At 48.5% G+C, this 13,157-nt stretch overlaps 5 protein-coding genes across 5 annotated transcripts; 2 read left to right on the top strand and 3 right to left on the bottom strand.

The window, feature by feature from the left end:
• Positions 1 to 37: 37 nt before the first annotated feature.
• On the top strand, positions 38 to 1,850 carry F4812DRAFT_420086 (FMI1 protein). The gene is made up of 2 exons (XM_047933409.1): positions 38 to 855; positions 923 to 1,850. The coding sequence occupies exons 1-2, from the start codon at positions 511 to 513 to the stop codon at positions 1,643 to 1,645; spliced, it is 1,068 nt and encodes a 355-aa protein (XP_047792027.1). The 5' UTR covers positions 38 to 510; the 3' UTR covers positions 1,646 to 1,850.
• Positions 1,851 to 2,069: 219 nt separating this feature from the next.
• Positions 2,070 to 3,734, top strand: F4812DRAFT_457115 (uncharacterized protein; the record flags this gene model as incomplete). The annotated part of the gene is made up of 1 exon (XM_047937112.1): positions 2,070 to 3,734. One exon carries the CDS (start codon positions 2,070 to 2,072, stop codon positions 3,732 to 3,734), a length of 1,665 nt encoding a protein of 554 aa, XP_047792028.1.
• Positions 3,735 to 4,052: 318 nt separating this feature from the next.
• F4812DRAFT_420090 (Hus1-like protein) lies at positions 4,053 to 5,960 on the bottom strand. Its single transcript, XM_047933411.1, has 4 exons — positions 5,744 to 5,960; positions 5,548 to 5,653; positions 4,556 to 5,468; positions 4,053 to 4,465 (listed from the first exon to the last, which is right to left on the bottom strand). The coding sequence occupies exons 1-4, from the start codon at positions 5,784 to 5,786 to the stop codon at positions 4,439 to 4,441; spliced, it is 1,089 nt and encodes a 362-aa protein (XP_047792029.1). The 5' UTR covers positions 5,787 to 5,960; the 3' UTR covers positions 4,053 to 4,438.
• Positions 5,961 to 6,331: 371 nt separating this feature from the next.
• Positions 6,332 to 8,228, bottom strand: F4812DRAFT_301027 (uncharacterized protein). Its single transcript, XM_047931222.1, has one exon. The coding sequence runs from the start codon at positions 7,700 to 7,702 to the stop codon at positions 6,878 to 6,880; it is 825 nt and encodes a 274-aa protein (XP_047792030.1). The 5' UTR covers positions 7,703 to 8,228; the 3' UTR covers positions 6,332 to 6,877.
• A 2,532-nt stretch (positions 8,229 to 10,760) lies between these two features.
• On the bottom strand, positions 10,761 to 11,348 carry F4812DRAFT_457118 (uncharacterized protein; the record flags this gene model as incomplete). Its single annotated transcript, XM_047937113.1, has 3 exons — positions 10,761 to 10,824; positions 10,901 to 11,265; positions 11,322 to 11,348. The coding sequence occupies 3 exons, from the start codon at positions 11,346 to 11,348 to the stop codon at positions 10,761 to 10,763; spliced, it is 456 nt and encodes a 151-aa protein (XP_047792031.1).
• Positions 11,349 to 13,157: the final 1,809 nt, after the last annotated feature.

A 13,157-nucleotide genomic window follows, 5' to 3' on the forward strand; every position in this document is an offset into this window, starting at 1 on the left:
ACTTGGTTTATTCTTGTGCCAACTTGCATGATAGAATATATATTGAAGAACTGAGGGAAGGCCAAAAGTTATATGTTATAGTTACGGGGAAAAAAGGATCTAACCTACCTGAGGTACCTTAGGTTAGGTAGCTAGGTTATGTCAATTTAACTCGGAGTTTCAATCCAATATCATCCAGTTGTATGTATATCAGATGTGTTGCGTTCTGGATAATTGTACATACAAGGTTGCTTCTTTGTAAGCTCCCATTGTTCGCTACTGCTCCAATTTTAATGGACCCGCAGACCCGTCAGTTCGGAACTCCGACCTCTCGGAGTTACAGTACAGTACAACCCGGCAAAATCGACGTAATTGAGAATGAACCACCGCACGGAGATAGAGAAAAGAAGAAAAAAAAAGTACCAGGCCGAGTATCCATCTTAGACAACTAAGAGTTGTTAACATGGCTCTCACCAGATATACTTGTATTCCAGCGGGTTGCGAACCCGTCCTACCGTCATCATCATCACCATGTCTTTGCGACCGTTAGTTAGAGCTACCTGGTGGAGGCGCGCCGCCTCGTTTCGAACAAGACACAACACGATTCCGCGCACAACGATAACCTCGCGATGTGTGAGCACGGTCCCGAAATGCCCGGAACCAACGTGCGATTGTGCCGACACGCCGTCGCTGCCGCCGGAACAGAGCATCGATAGGACTTCCAATCTCAATGGCCTCATAGCGTCGTACGCGCAACAGGTCATAATCTGCACCGGCAAAACCGACTGGACGTCGCGCATAGAAGAGGATAACAGCGGCGACAACTTGGCTGCCGATCTTAAGGAGTTGATAGGCCGAGGGGGCGTGTACAGCGATGTAAGTCTTGCTACTTGAGCATTAGAAGGCTATTCCCAAGTTAGCTAATGCAAGAGAATACATGTAGCCTTTCCACAACGTCTCCGTCATAAACTCTTCTTTCCCCTCCGCAATTTCCAGACGACCCGAGGTACAAACAACATCCGTCTACCTCGTGCCTAGTTTCAAGTATATCCCGTTCCTTCCGAGAGTCTCGTTCGACTCGGTAGAAGCTCTAGTCAAAGGCTACCTTCTCCCAGAAAAGCTGCATCCGATGAACGAGGGGCTGTCTCCGATACACAAGGACAGGTTATCACGGAAAGAAGCGTATCAACGGTTACTGTATGGCGTTCGCGACGTCGAGGATATACTGGTGTTGATTTGCGGTCATGGAGAGCGGGATGCGAGATGTGGTATCTACGGACCCGTTTTGCAAGAGGAGTTTGAGAAGCAATTGCCGCGGGCGGGAATAGATGTTCTTCACGGGCCGGCGATTAACGAGAGCGTGTCAGCGCCACCTCTGCCCGGCAGCACTACCACGGGGACGGAAACGCCGCGCACGGCGAGGGTAGGGCAGATCAGCCATATCGGAGGACACAAGTTCGCCGGAAACGTCATCGTCTACCTACCGCCAACTCTCAAGAATAACGCGGGTAATCCGCACCCGCTAGCCGGCCACGGGATCTGGTACGGCAGGATAGAGCCGAAGCATGTAGAGGGAGTTATCAAGGAGACTATTGTAAATGGTAATATCATCATGGACCATTTTAGAGGCGGGATAAACCAGAATAGCGAGCTTCTTAGATTATAGACTACCACTACATTGCATCTAGAAGCGGTATCGTCTTGTATTATGAGATACGCCCTCAAACCTCAACTCACGAAATAGTGTCGAAATAAAGAGTGCACTCAAAAAGGGTATATCATTAAAATAGAACAACAAAACGTCGATTACATAGCATTATATTAACTCTCAATAAGATGAGTGTGCTGGATTTAGTTGTCGTGATGGCCAGGTGCCTTTAGCACATTTACAACTGGCAAGACTCAACATGACAGTCTGTTCCAGCTGCCAAAACAAACAATTTTCCGGCAATCTCAACTTTTCACTTATATCTCACTTACAAAAAACACAGCTCACTTGGCCAATCTATATAGCATCCGCAATACAGGCCGTGAGTGTTTTTACTATTATAGGATTACCAGTTTGGAGGTCTGAATATGAGTTAGAACAAATGAGTTCCTCAATAACAATAAGATGCGCCGGCCGGTTGACACCGCGCCTACTTCCGGGATCTCAAGCCGTCCGTCTTAGACCTCGCCAATTAGTCGCACCCAGGAGCTTCCAGCCTAAGACAACCCCTTATCTTTCTCAAAGCCAACACTTCTTCTTCTCAAGTCTCCCACAAAGACAATCCCAAGGCGCTCAGACAACCCCACCACCACCACCATCATCATCAACCAACGGCCCGCAGCCACAGCAAGGCCGTCCAAGCAACTGGCGACCATGGATCCTGTTCAACCTGGCCGGCCTCGCGGGCGCATTCCTAGTCGCCGCCGTGCTCAAGAGCAAGAACGCGCAGGGCGGCGCCATGAACATGACGTCCTTCAGCCCCTTCACCATCACTTCCAAGGAGCAAGTGTCTCCTACGGTATTCGTGCTTAGCGTTCGCGCCGACCAAGGCGGAGGCAGCGGAGGAGGAGGAGGAGGGAGTAAGTCGTTGCTGCTGCAGAGGGCTTGGGACCACGGTCTTTGGTCCGTCGAGGTCAAGCAGCCGCAGCTGCAGATCGCGAGGCATTATACGCCCTTGCCGCCTTTGGCTGGGGAGGCTGTTGCTAGGGGTAGCGGGGGTGCTGGTAGTGGGGAAGGGGAAGCGGGAAGGGAAGGACAGGGGGAAGAGCTAAGGTTCCTGATCCGCAAGGTCGATGGCGGCGAGATGTCGACGTACCTGTCGAAGCTGCAGGTCGGCGAGAAAGTCTGGCTGCGGGGCCCGCATCTCGGGTTCGATGTCGAGCGGAGACTGGGCGATGTTGGCAGACATGTCGTGTTCCTCGCGGGAGGTACGGGAATCGCGCCTGCGCTGCAGGTTGCGCGGAAGGTGTTGGATGGTCACAGCGCGGAGGCCGAGACGGCGGGCGAGCGGAAAGGGGACAAGCCTACCGTCTCGATCCTATGGGCGAACCGGCACGCTGCCGATGCGCTAGGTCGACAACAGCAAAATCCGCCAGGCTCCGGTGCCGGGAAGGGATCAAGCTGGTTTTCGCGCAGCGCAGCCCCGACGACGCCATCAGACGCACCTAGCGAACAACAACCAACCCAAATCCCAGCCGAGTCCACCCTCGCGCACCAAATCCGCGAGCTACAAGCCAAACACCCCGACCACTTCCGCATCTCGTACTTCGTCGACGAAGAGCGACGATTCATCGAAGAGCGGGACCTGCGCCTCGCCCTCGCAAACCCTTCTCCCGCCCCCAGCGCTGCTGCTGCTGCTGCTGTTCCTCCTACTCCCCCTTCCATGTCGTGCACATGGCACTCGCCGAAGCAGCTCGTCATCCTTCCCGACGACAACGACCTGGGCCGGTTCTCGATGCCGTGCGCGTGCGTGAAAGATACCAACACCAACACCAATACCAAAAACAACAAAAACAACAATAGTAATAACAATAGGAATGGCAAATCCCCCTCCTCCGTCCAACCCGGGGCAGGCGCGGACCTGATCTGCGTGTCCGGGCCAGACGGCTTCGTGGCGGCGTACGCGGGGCCGAAGCGCTGGTTCGGGGGGACGGAGAGGCAGGGGCCGGTGCGGGGGGTGCTGGAGCAGGTGGTGCAGGACGGTAAGGTGAAGGCGGGCGAGGGAGAGGGAGAGGAGAAGCAGAATTGGCTTGTTCTGAAGTTGTAGTTGTAGTTGTTGTTGTTGTTGTTGTGTCGCTAAAAACGGAGTTGGAAGGAGCCAGGCGTGCGAAGAGATAAAAGGGATGATGATGATGTTGTTGTATGTATGTATGTATAGCATGTCCTTGCCAGTCAGTCCACTCGCGTGATCGTGTAATATGTATATAGGGGTTATAGAATAGCTTATGAGTAAGCGGAAGATAAAAGTATATGATGTAAATTATGAACTGCACAATGCCAAGGATAGCGGAGTTAGACAGATAAATATCACACCAGATCCCGACGGAAGCTTTCTAGGAGTACCTCTCTGAAGTAGATGACCTGTCAAAGCCATCCTTAGATTATTTGACACATATCGTATTCTGATCCAAACCAACTCAAAGCATGTATAGAAATACATTCACGGCGCTATTTTACTTCCGGTACCCAGCTGCAAAACAACTGCAGCATGTCGAACCCCTTACCCTTAGGCTAGGTAGCCAGTAATTTCGACTTGCGTCTTGCTCCATGCGTAGAATACTCTACCTAATCCAGTAACGACAAACTCATCGGCATGAACACAAAAGGTGAAACTAGCATTAGGTTCTTAGGTTAGTTTAGGTACCTATTTATCTATCCGTTCTTAAACACTCTAGCCTCGCCCAAGCAAGCCGTATAAGGCCTAAAACGCCATACGCCTTAGATACCTCCTACATATGAGAACCTAAACCCTCAAGCACTATAAGAAGATACATAATACTAGATAAAACTCATTAGCACACTCTCTTTCTCACAGACAAGCACAGCAGGCCAGAAAAAAAACCGAAAAAAAAACTAAAAAAAACTCACCGTAACAACCGAGTCCTCAGCCCCCGTATCGTCATACTGCGGGACGTACACGTACATGATGAGCGCGTGGTCGTCGGCAAAGCACGCGATGACCCTCCCCTCGAGCCTCCCTACGCTGAGCACTTTACTCCAGTCCCTGCCGTCCACGCGGACCGTCGCCCACTTGTCGGGCCCGGCCTCGCGGAACCGCGTGCTGGGGTGGTCCTCGAGCGCGCACGGCAGCTGCGCCGGGTCCAGCTCCGGGTTCTCGAGCCCGGACCACCGGCTCTCCACGTTGAGCGAGTCCGTGTCCAGCCGCAGCCGCAGCCCGCCGTGCATGTTGGCGCTGAGCTCGAGTTTGGGCGAGTACGAAGACGACGACGAGGCTCCTGTTGCTGCGGCGGAAGACGAGGATGATGACGTGCGGGAAGCTACGGCGAGTTTTGTAAAACGGTCGGAGATCGCTTTGAGCTGAAGCAGGGGCGGGAGTTGGATGTGGACATCGGGCTCTCGGACTTTGGGCTGCATGATGGTCTCGACGGTGTCCGGGTGCAGGACGCGCACGGGGATGTCCTGGGTGACGATCTTCTCGCGCTCGCGGCGCAGGTTCGTCTCGAGGGGCTCTTGCGCGAAGACCCCGTCTTCGTCGTCGTCGTAGTTACCACCACCGCCGCCGCCGCCGCCGCCTAAGGGGTTTGCGCCTATACCGCCGAGACGGGCCGCGCCTTGAGGTTCCTTGACCATGGTCGTGACGGTCATGGATAACACGGGAATGCCGTCTTTTTTTGTGAGGCGGATCGACGCGGAGGACCCGTTGATGGCGGACTTGAGGGCGCGCTGGAGAGGGGTTAGAGGTAATTCGAGGTTGATGGTGTTGTTCGGTTCGGCGGATTGGAGAGCATAGTTGTCGAAGATGAAGTCCATGGAAAAGGACCTGTACAGCAAGTAGAGACCGGTTAGAATAGTAAACTTTGGTTACCTAGGTTAACACTATAGGAGAAAGGTCTACGAACGCCCAGACTTGCGACCCGGTATCCGGGATCACGGTGAAGCGGACGGTATCATCGTCAAGACGCAACCAGGCGATCTTCTCGAGGGACGAAAGAGCGGCCACCAATTCTAATTACACCAACAATCAGAACCAGGTAACGTTAAGTAGATATTTCAAGGAATATCCTAAGTAGAAGAAGCTTCAGGTAGTTAGCTCACTCGAAAACGTGCGTGTATTCTTGAGATCCGATCTAAACCTCATATTGGCGGTGTCCGCACAAGACAGCGCACCATGATCTCAAGTATGACTGGCTATATGCGAAGGACCTGTCACGTAAGACGCGACAAACAACCGCGCAAACAAACAGTGACAAAAAAAAAGCTCGATCACGGGTAAAAAGAAGTATGGAAATGGATGGATATTGACGGCTCGTGCTCCAACAAAACGATTGATACGGTTTAGTTAGCTTAATCGATAAGCCCTAAGCTAGCTACTACTAATCCTAGCTTATCCTACCATAGTGGGTATATAGTGCGGGGTAAGCGGTACACTTATGCTTGCTACCCCCCTGCTGCCCCCATTTCAGCTCCCCCCGTCAGCCCGTTCGGGGACCAAGAGCACCAAGGAAAGTGGAAATTTCGAGCCCCTCCGTAGCTTCCCACCCCGCCAACCCGCCTAATGACCTCTTAATGCCGTTATCGTTAACGAAAAACAAAAACAACGAGGAGTGGGAAAGTAGAAGTACCCCGCTATCAGATTTCAGCTGTTATGCAAGAGCGTACCTAATGTAATGTAACAGAAGGTAGAGTACATGTAAATAGGAGAAATAGGAAAAATAGGAGAACCGAGTTAGGCAACCAACTCAACTCAAACTCAACAAAGTAAAGCATCGCGTAGACTACCTAGGTAGGTAGGTAACTAACTACCTGTTATGGGTTATAGAGGTTATAGGTTAGGTTAGGTTATCCACCTCCTTTTCATCTGTCCAGCAAATATTTCCTATAGCCTGAGCCTAACCGGAATCCATAATGCAAATCGCGAGATCAAATGCCAGCCCGGGCGTGAAAATCCATTTCCATGTAGAACCTAGCCTAAGAACTCCTGAGCTTCCCTAAGACCCCATGCATTCCGACTATGTGATACCTAGGAACCTTCGCCGTAAACTATAACTTCCGTCATCAGGTGGATGGATAAGTTAAGACAGATCTACTCCGTGATCCGTCAGAACTTCGAGAGACTGCAAAGAAAATACCAGCTTCCGTCCGCCTATCATCTAACCTGTATTCTATCCTGTCCTCCCCATCTAGCCCCGTAAACCATACGTTGAATGTCGCGAACATCGATGTAGAACTTTATATGCTGAGACGTCTACTATACCCAGGAGGAGGCGACGAGTGTCGAGGCATCCGGCGTGATGAGACGTGAGATGAGACGCATAAGGCACTACGTGGGTTTCCCTCGAGCTCGAGGGGATCGATACCTACGTGAGTAATGGTCGTGCGGACAGTGTTCGAAGATCTCTTTAGTCCGGGGATGATGGATTTGATAGCGGCTGCAGACCGGCTGCTAGCGCTCATCGACGATTCTCCCGTGTCTTGTCGTCCACGTTCCCTAATCCTATTGCGAAGTCGCTCTTCAAACTCGGCATTCTCAGCGCAAGTTCGGCATTCGCCAACCACCTGGGCCCGACGGCGAGGCTGAGGCGGGGGACGGAGTGGGTGACCTGCTCGTCGGGTAAGGCGACGACGAACCTGGTGGCGTCGCGGAGGAGATGGCGGAGCTCGAGGTGATTGCCAATCCAGGTGAAGGGATGGAAAGGGTGGGGGGCTTATCAAATGTCCGCAAGGATGCTTAGCTGTACTTCGGCAGATGGGACAGCTCGGATTGGTACTAGGTTCGCGGTTTATAGATTCTTGCAGCCAAGTCTGGATACAATGTGTACCGAACTTATGGCCGCAATGTAGCTTGGTCCATGCTTCGACGATGCCTTCGGGGTTGGCGATACCCACGGGATCGTGACATATGGGACACTCTTCAGGAAGTTCGGGTGGTGGTTGCTTCTTATTCTTAGGAGAACATTCCTCTTGTGCATCCGAATCTATCGGATTGTCATTGTTGCCCCTTTTCAGCGACAGCTTCTTTAGAAACTGGAGGCTGATTTTAAGTATTACCTTCATGGCTGGTCGGTCGCTAATTGAGGTTTCGGATGACGCGAGATAGGAAGGACTGGAAGATTTATGAGGTAAGGTATATGTATTGGAAGAGTAAGAGGAGAAGTAGAGTGGGAATTGATGGCAAGGCTCCAAGCCTGCCTACCAGATAAAAAAAATACTGAGGTTGCAAAGGTATACAAGCGTAAAAGTATTTGGCCTGGATACGGATACGCGATAATACCAAGGGGAAATGCAAGCGAGCTGTAACCACACTATACTGTCCGAGACCGTACGCACAGTCACAGTTAATTCAGGTTTGTTTTAACTGAGGAAAACTCAAGTAAACTCAGGTAAGCTGTTAACCCGTTTCGGCTTTTGGCTGGGGAATCCGGTCCAATCAACGAACAGTGCAAGTAAGACGCTTTTGCTTTTTCGAGACAGACCCTAACTGTGTTGTTTGCTTGTTTGACGGATCTCTAGGTATCTCGTAACTTGCCGTTCTGCAACCTGGGTTGACCTTGACGCGACGGGAATCTTTCGGTCTAAGGAACGGTGGAACAGCTCACGATTACGGAGGTATCATGTGGATGTCATGTGTATGAGAGAATTGTAATATGAATGAATAAAATGTTGAGAAGGGTAAAATCCAGCATACCCATAGCATGCCCTAATGATGTGATCAAAATGATTCAGAGACGGTCGCGACCAAAATGCTATTGGTTGCCGGTGTTTCTGTTTTTAAGTCGCTCGACCTGCGCCCGACTGCTGCTTAATTTGATGAACCAAGCAGGTCAAAGAGTCAAAGCAGACTGCGGGAAAAAAAAAAGAAGGGAAAAATAAAAAAGGTTTTGCTCAAATCAGCATTCACCTTGTGGACCTGCTGGGCTCCAACGTTTAAGGTAAAAAAGAAAAGAGGATATTAGAAGATCCAATGATCTTTCTCGTCTGAATCGGCGGAATGCCTTTTCGTCCTAGGATTTTCAGTAAGGATATATAAAAGTACAAATGACGAGATAGGTGACTTACACGGTATACAAGCAGACAAGATCGGATTATTCTTGGTATTTTCACGTATAACGGGCTCTAGGTATAACCAGGTACGGCTTGTCGATGACTGACAGATTAATTAGATAACTATGTGGTAGGTAGTCAAGTTGAGTCGGCATTCTCCTCTTTCATGGCATCATGTGCGCTCAATTATATCGTAGTATAAAAGGACTCAGGCAGATAAGCATCTCATGTGCATATTAATTACCGTTTAGGGTTGTCCGAATCCGTGATGGTTGTCGGCATGCGAGATAAGACTGGAATGTGATATTGGCCACGTGCAAAAAGTCGGGCGTAATTCGATTTATTAGCACGTACGTACCTACAATCTAGGTAGGTGGCTGCATATAATATAACTAATACACCATACGTAGGTACCTAGGTACATTACATCCATTGCAGACATGCAGACGTGCCGGACATGTTAGCTTAATGTTAGCTTGATTAACTTAGCTACCTAGCTTAGCTAGCTTACATGCCATACCTGCCGCCATAAACGTTATGTAGATGCAAGCACGGGTAGAAATTGGCCTACCTGGCAGGTGCATTACTAGTAGTAAGCTTAAGCTTCAACTTTGGTCATTCCGCATGCGGCTTTGCGAGTTCCTTCCATTTAAACCCATTCAAAAAAAAAAAAAAAAAAAAAAAAAAAAAAAAAAAAGTTTGGCAATTGCTTCCCCTCCCGCGCTAACCTCTAAACCTCGTAATACTCGACCAAGGTTTCGGGTGTTGTATGACTAATATTTGTGCAGCCGAGAGGTAACACAGAACCTAACCTTTCGTATCCGTCCGGAACGATAGGTAGGTACCTAGCTACCTTCTGAACCCAACATCGGATATCGAGGCCCCCTTTTTTCTTCTTTCTTTATGACTTCAACCTCTGCTAGATTGTGTTTTAGATAGTTACCTAAAGGTAGTTAGGCTAGCTACCTAGATTTGGACGTTGCCTGGTCACCGAAGAGCAGTACCAGATCAGTCCTGACCCATTGGAGACAGTATATTGGCTAGGTTGATGATCTAGGGATGATCCCTGTGGATATATGTGTTGATGAAATATGTTCGTCTTCAATGACGTATACCTAGGTAGGTATTATTCTTTGGTATTCCATAACGTGTGTCCAGTGTAATGGTGCTAGGGTAGATATGGCGTATAGTGAGATTCTTCAATGTTGTTGGACCGGATCCCAACCCGTATATATACCTAGGTCTAGGTAGGTTAGGCAGGCCGGGTATGTATATATTTGGAGAGGGGGGATGGCTCGAGGTGTGTCGCAGTCGAATCCCCAAAAATGAAGACTATGCATTATCTAGCAATATGTTAGCGTCTCAAGAGCTCATACGTCGTTCCAAAACGTTATACATCAAGATGGCCCGTCTGATCACCATAGATCTAATGACTACCTCCGTTAAATGACAAAACCCGACAGCAGGATACCCGATACAACTCCATTGCGTTAGTGCAGGTTGCAGTGGTCGGGCATTATCTGTTCGACATGTAGAAACATCCGACAGGCTTGATGTATATCGTCCCAAACCATCGCGCTAGGTATCCACATAAAGAGGTATGTAATATTCCTCTCGTATTAAAATAATTGTCCGTCACTCATTTAAGGGGACAAAACTCATAAAGTTAGTCTGGGGTCCGTAAGAAGTGTCAGTTTATTTTTGGATAGATGTAATATGCGAGAAAAAACCTTGCGATAGGATCTTCCGTCATCCCGTCTGATATGATAGAGACGTAGAACATCGCGGTTCGGATAAAGATAGGTAGCCTATAGTTAGAGACACATATGGGTTGGACCTTAAAGAATGATCCATTCGAAACCCCAAACTCACTAAACAGGTTTACAAAATCCTCCTACGCCGCGCTCGGTTGCAGTATAGCTCGCACCTAAGGGAATTATAACCAATTGATAATACACTGGCTCGCCAACGCCTCCCCATATATCTGAATGGCGGCAAATTATTTTGTGTAAGGCCACGTAGTTATTCCAAAGCCGGACTACCATTGTCGTTTATCAGACAATAGGGGTTGCTACCGTCTGCTTTGACGCGTGTCATCTTCCTCTTCGCTATCATCTCGGAAGCCTTCCTCTAAACTGGGTGATTGCAATTAGCCCCGTGTCTCGACGTAATATTCGGGATTCTGAATACGTATGAGCTTTCTTGACCTACTCTCTGCTTAGTCTCCTTGTGCTATCGGCACGCTCAATATCATGGGTATCTAACGACAGCGCGTGCCGGCGATCGTCGAATACTTCATCTAATTCTTCGCCTTCTTCGGAACTGAAACCTATATCGGATGCGTCGTCGGCTCCGACCACGACGCGATCATGTATATTAATGCGCCACCGCGATGGGACCATCCATCGAGCTATTGCATCTTGCACTCTAACGCGTAGGGATATTGTATGATTCGAAATCGTTTCGAGAGGAAGATATTGACTATACCGCGCATGGTAACGTCGCCATAACGGGACAAGTACGTAAGTGGATAGGAGAAAGAGGATTAGGGAGATGACGGCTGGTATTATAAGGGTCTGTAAGAGTTAGATCGGTGATGGATTCTTTGAGTATAAGTATAGTTTGAACTGACCTTAATTGCGGATATTGTGAGACCCATAATGTTGATGATGATATACAATACTCCCTTCTATTAAGAGGGCATGGCATGAAGTCAAATTTGGTAGGATAAGGCTGATCCGGCTTTAACGATCCGCATTCATGAGTGACGATTTATTGTATAGATGAGGATCAAACGACAGCCACTGTTCACGGATAATTTTATCAGTAACTTCTAGCCTGATTAGAAAACTTGGTCTTCCACACTACGCAGAAGCTCTGCATAAGGCTACCTGTTGGTCAATTGTTAATTATACCTAGTAAGGCTGAAAGATGAAGATGATTTTGGTTACGTACGTGCGGCGCCGGCTTGCGCAGTCGCATCTTCAAAGTAACCCCCTGTATGGATCCGTAATTGCTTATATAATCAGTGGTTCTCACCCCTAGGTACGTACTTTACTATTTTCAGACTCTCTGTTGTTATTGGCCAAATTAGCTCTACATTGAGGTCTAATCCAGGACATTACTTCATCCCACGGGCCACCTACAATGAATCTAAGCTCAAGCAGCCTTGCTGTTACCTCGTGTTGCTGATATTAGTTATTATATCATTGTAAACCGAGAATGGAGCCGATTCCTTCTACATCGGACTTGGAGTATTCTTACAGTCTACCTAACCATCCCCTGGTGAACCTGACCAGTAGGTACCTAACCGAGGGGTCAAATATAACAGAGGACCTAGAAGAGAGTACCTAACCTATGCAACCCCTTTTTTGCGCATCGGCTAAAGACTACTTCATTTAGGTACCTAATATCCAACTACCTGACATCCGCACTCGAAAAGATGTTTTAAACATACCAATATGAGCCTGCGTTGTAGTAGTCTGTGGCCCGAAGTGTCTAAGGACCCAGGGTCTCTCCAGAATCCAGATCGCATCATTATCGCCGTCGTAATGTGGGATCGATCCCAGGGGTTCATGTCCCACATGAAGTTTCAGAATCGTTCACACCTTTCCGTACTGGTATCGTAGGATTTATCGATAAAATGAGATATCTACCATATAACGAAGCACAAAGAGATGAGATTTTTACTATTGAAGAAAATTTTCAAACTATGTTTTTTTTTTTTTTTTTTTTTTGATAAATCGCAAATGATTGATGACTAGGTACTCAATTGTTAGCGCTGCTGACATGTCTACCTGCTATTATTAGGTACTTCAAGTTACCGACGTACAATACAATACAATATAATAGGTATAATAGGTATATGGCTTACACGATCTAGAAAGGACCCCTAAATAAATGTTGGAATGCAGAAATTGGGTAGGTACTTAGGTACATTTTCGAGTCTTTCTTTCTGAGCTGAAGTCCCGCTTTAGGACAAATCCATACGCGCTTATCGCAAATTGAGGGGGCCAAAAGATGGGAAACTGTAAACGTGTAAATTCAATTGGTAATCCGCTTTGTACCCTGTAAGTCGCATCCTACCCACTACTAGCCAACCATAAGTGCTCGGCGCTATGTAGGGTACCTCCTGCGACATTGCACAACATTGAATCCACAACCCGCAACCTTGAGTCTCATCAGACGGTAGGAACCTCCTTTGAGCAACATTATCACATCCCGATAAACTGCTGCCACAATTACCTAAACCATAACTAACCACAACCCACCACTATGACCACTTCTTTCCCTCCCCTACTCCGAATTTGAATTGTTCGACGATTGTTCAAACAACCAAAAATTTCCGACTTTTTTATTAGCGAGGAACTCTTGAATGTTTGATTTTTTCTGCATTTTATGTAGCCTAGCGCCGTGTTCGGTTCTATGTGCGTACGGCCACCCCCCCTTCTTCAGTTTCTTCTGTTTC

Source organism: Daldinia caldariorum, assembly GCF_022478825.1.
Source record: "Daldinia caldariorum strain CBS 122874 unplaced genomic scaffold F4812scaffold_4, whole genome shotgun sequence".
NCBI lineage: Eukaryota > Fungi > Ascomycota > Sordariomycetes > Xylariales > Hypoxylaceae > Daldinia > Daldinia caldariorum.

What these genes read in the sequence shown, in the direction of transcription:
- F4812DRAFT_420086 (XM_047933409.1), top strand. Translation starts at nt 511, where the DNA reads ATGTCTTTGCGACCGTTAGTTAGAGCTACCTGGTGGAGGCGCGCCGCC. An exon ending in GAGGGGGCGTGTACAGCGAT is followed by an intron (nt 856 to 922) that starts GTAAGTCTTGCT and finishes GAATACATGTAG; the next exon opens with CCTTTCCACAACGTCTCCGT.
- F4812DRAFT_301027 (XM_047931222.1), bottom strand. Translation starts at nt 7,702, where the DNA reads ATGAAGGTAATACTTAAAATCAGCCTCCAGTTTCTAAAGAAGCTGTCG.
- F4812DRAFT_420090 (XM_047933411.1), bottom strand. Translation starts at nt 5,786, where the DNA reads ATGAGGTTTAGATCGGATCTCAAGAATACACGCACGTTTTCGA. An exon ending in ACCGGGTCGCAAGTCTGGGC is followed by an intron (nt 5,469 to 5,547) that starts GTTCGTAGACCT and finishes CTTGCTGTACAG; the next exon opens with GTCCTTTTCCATGGACTTCA. An exon ending in CTGAGGACTCGGTTGTTACG is followed by an intron (nt 4,466 to 4,555) that starts GTGAGTTTTTTT and finishes AGTTTTATCTAG; the next exon opens with TATTATGTATCTTCTTATAG.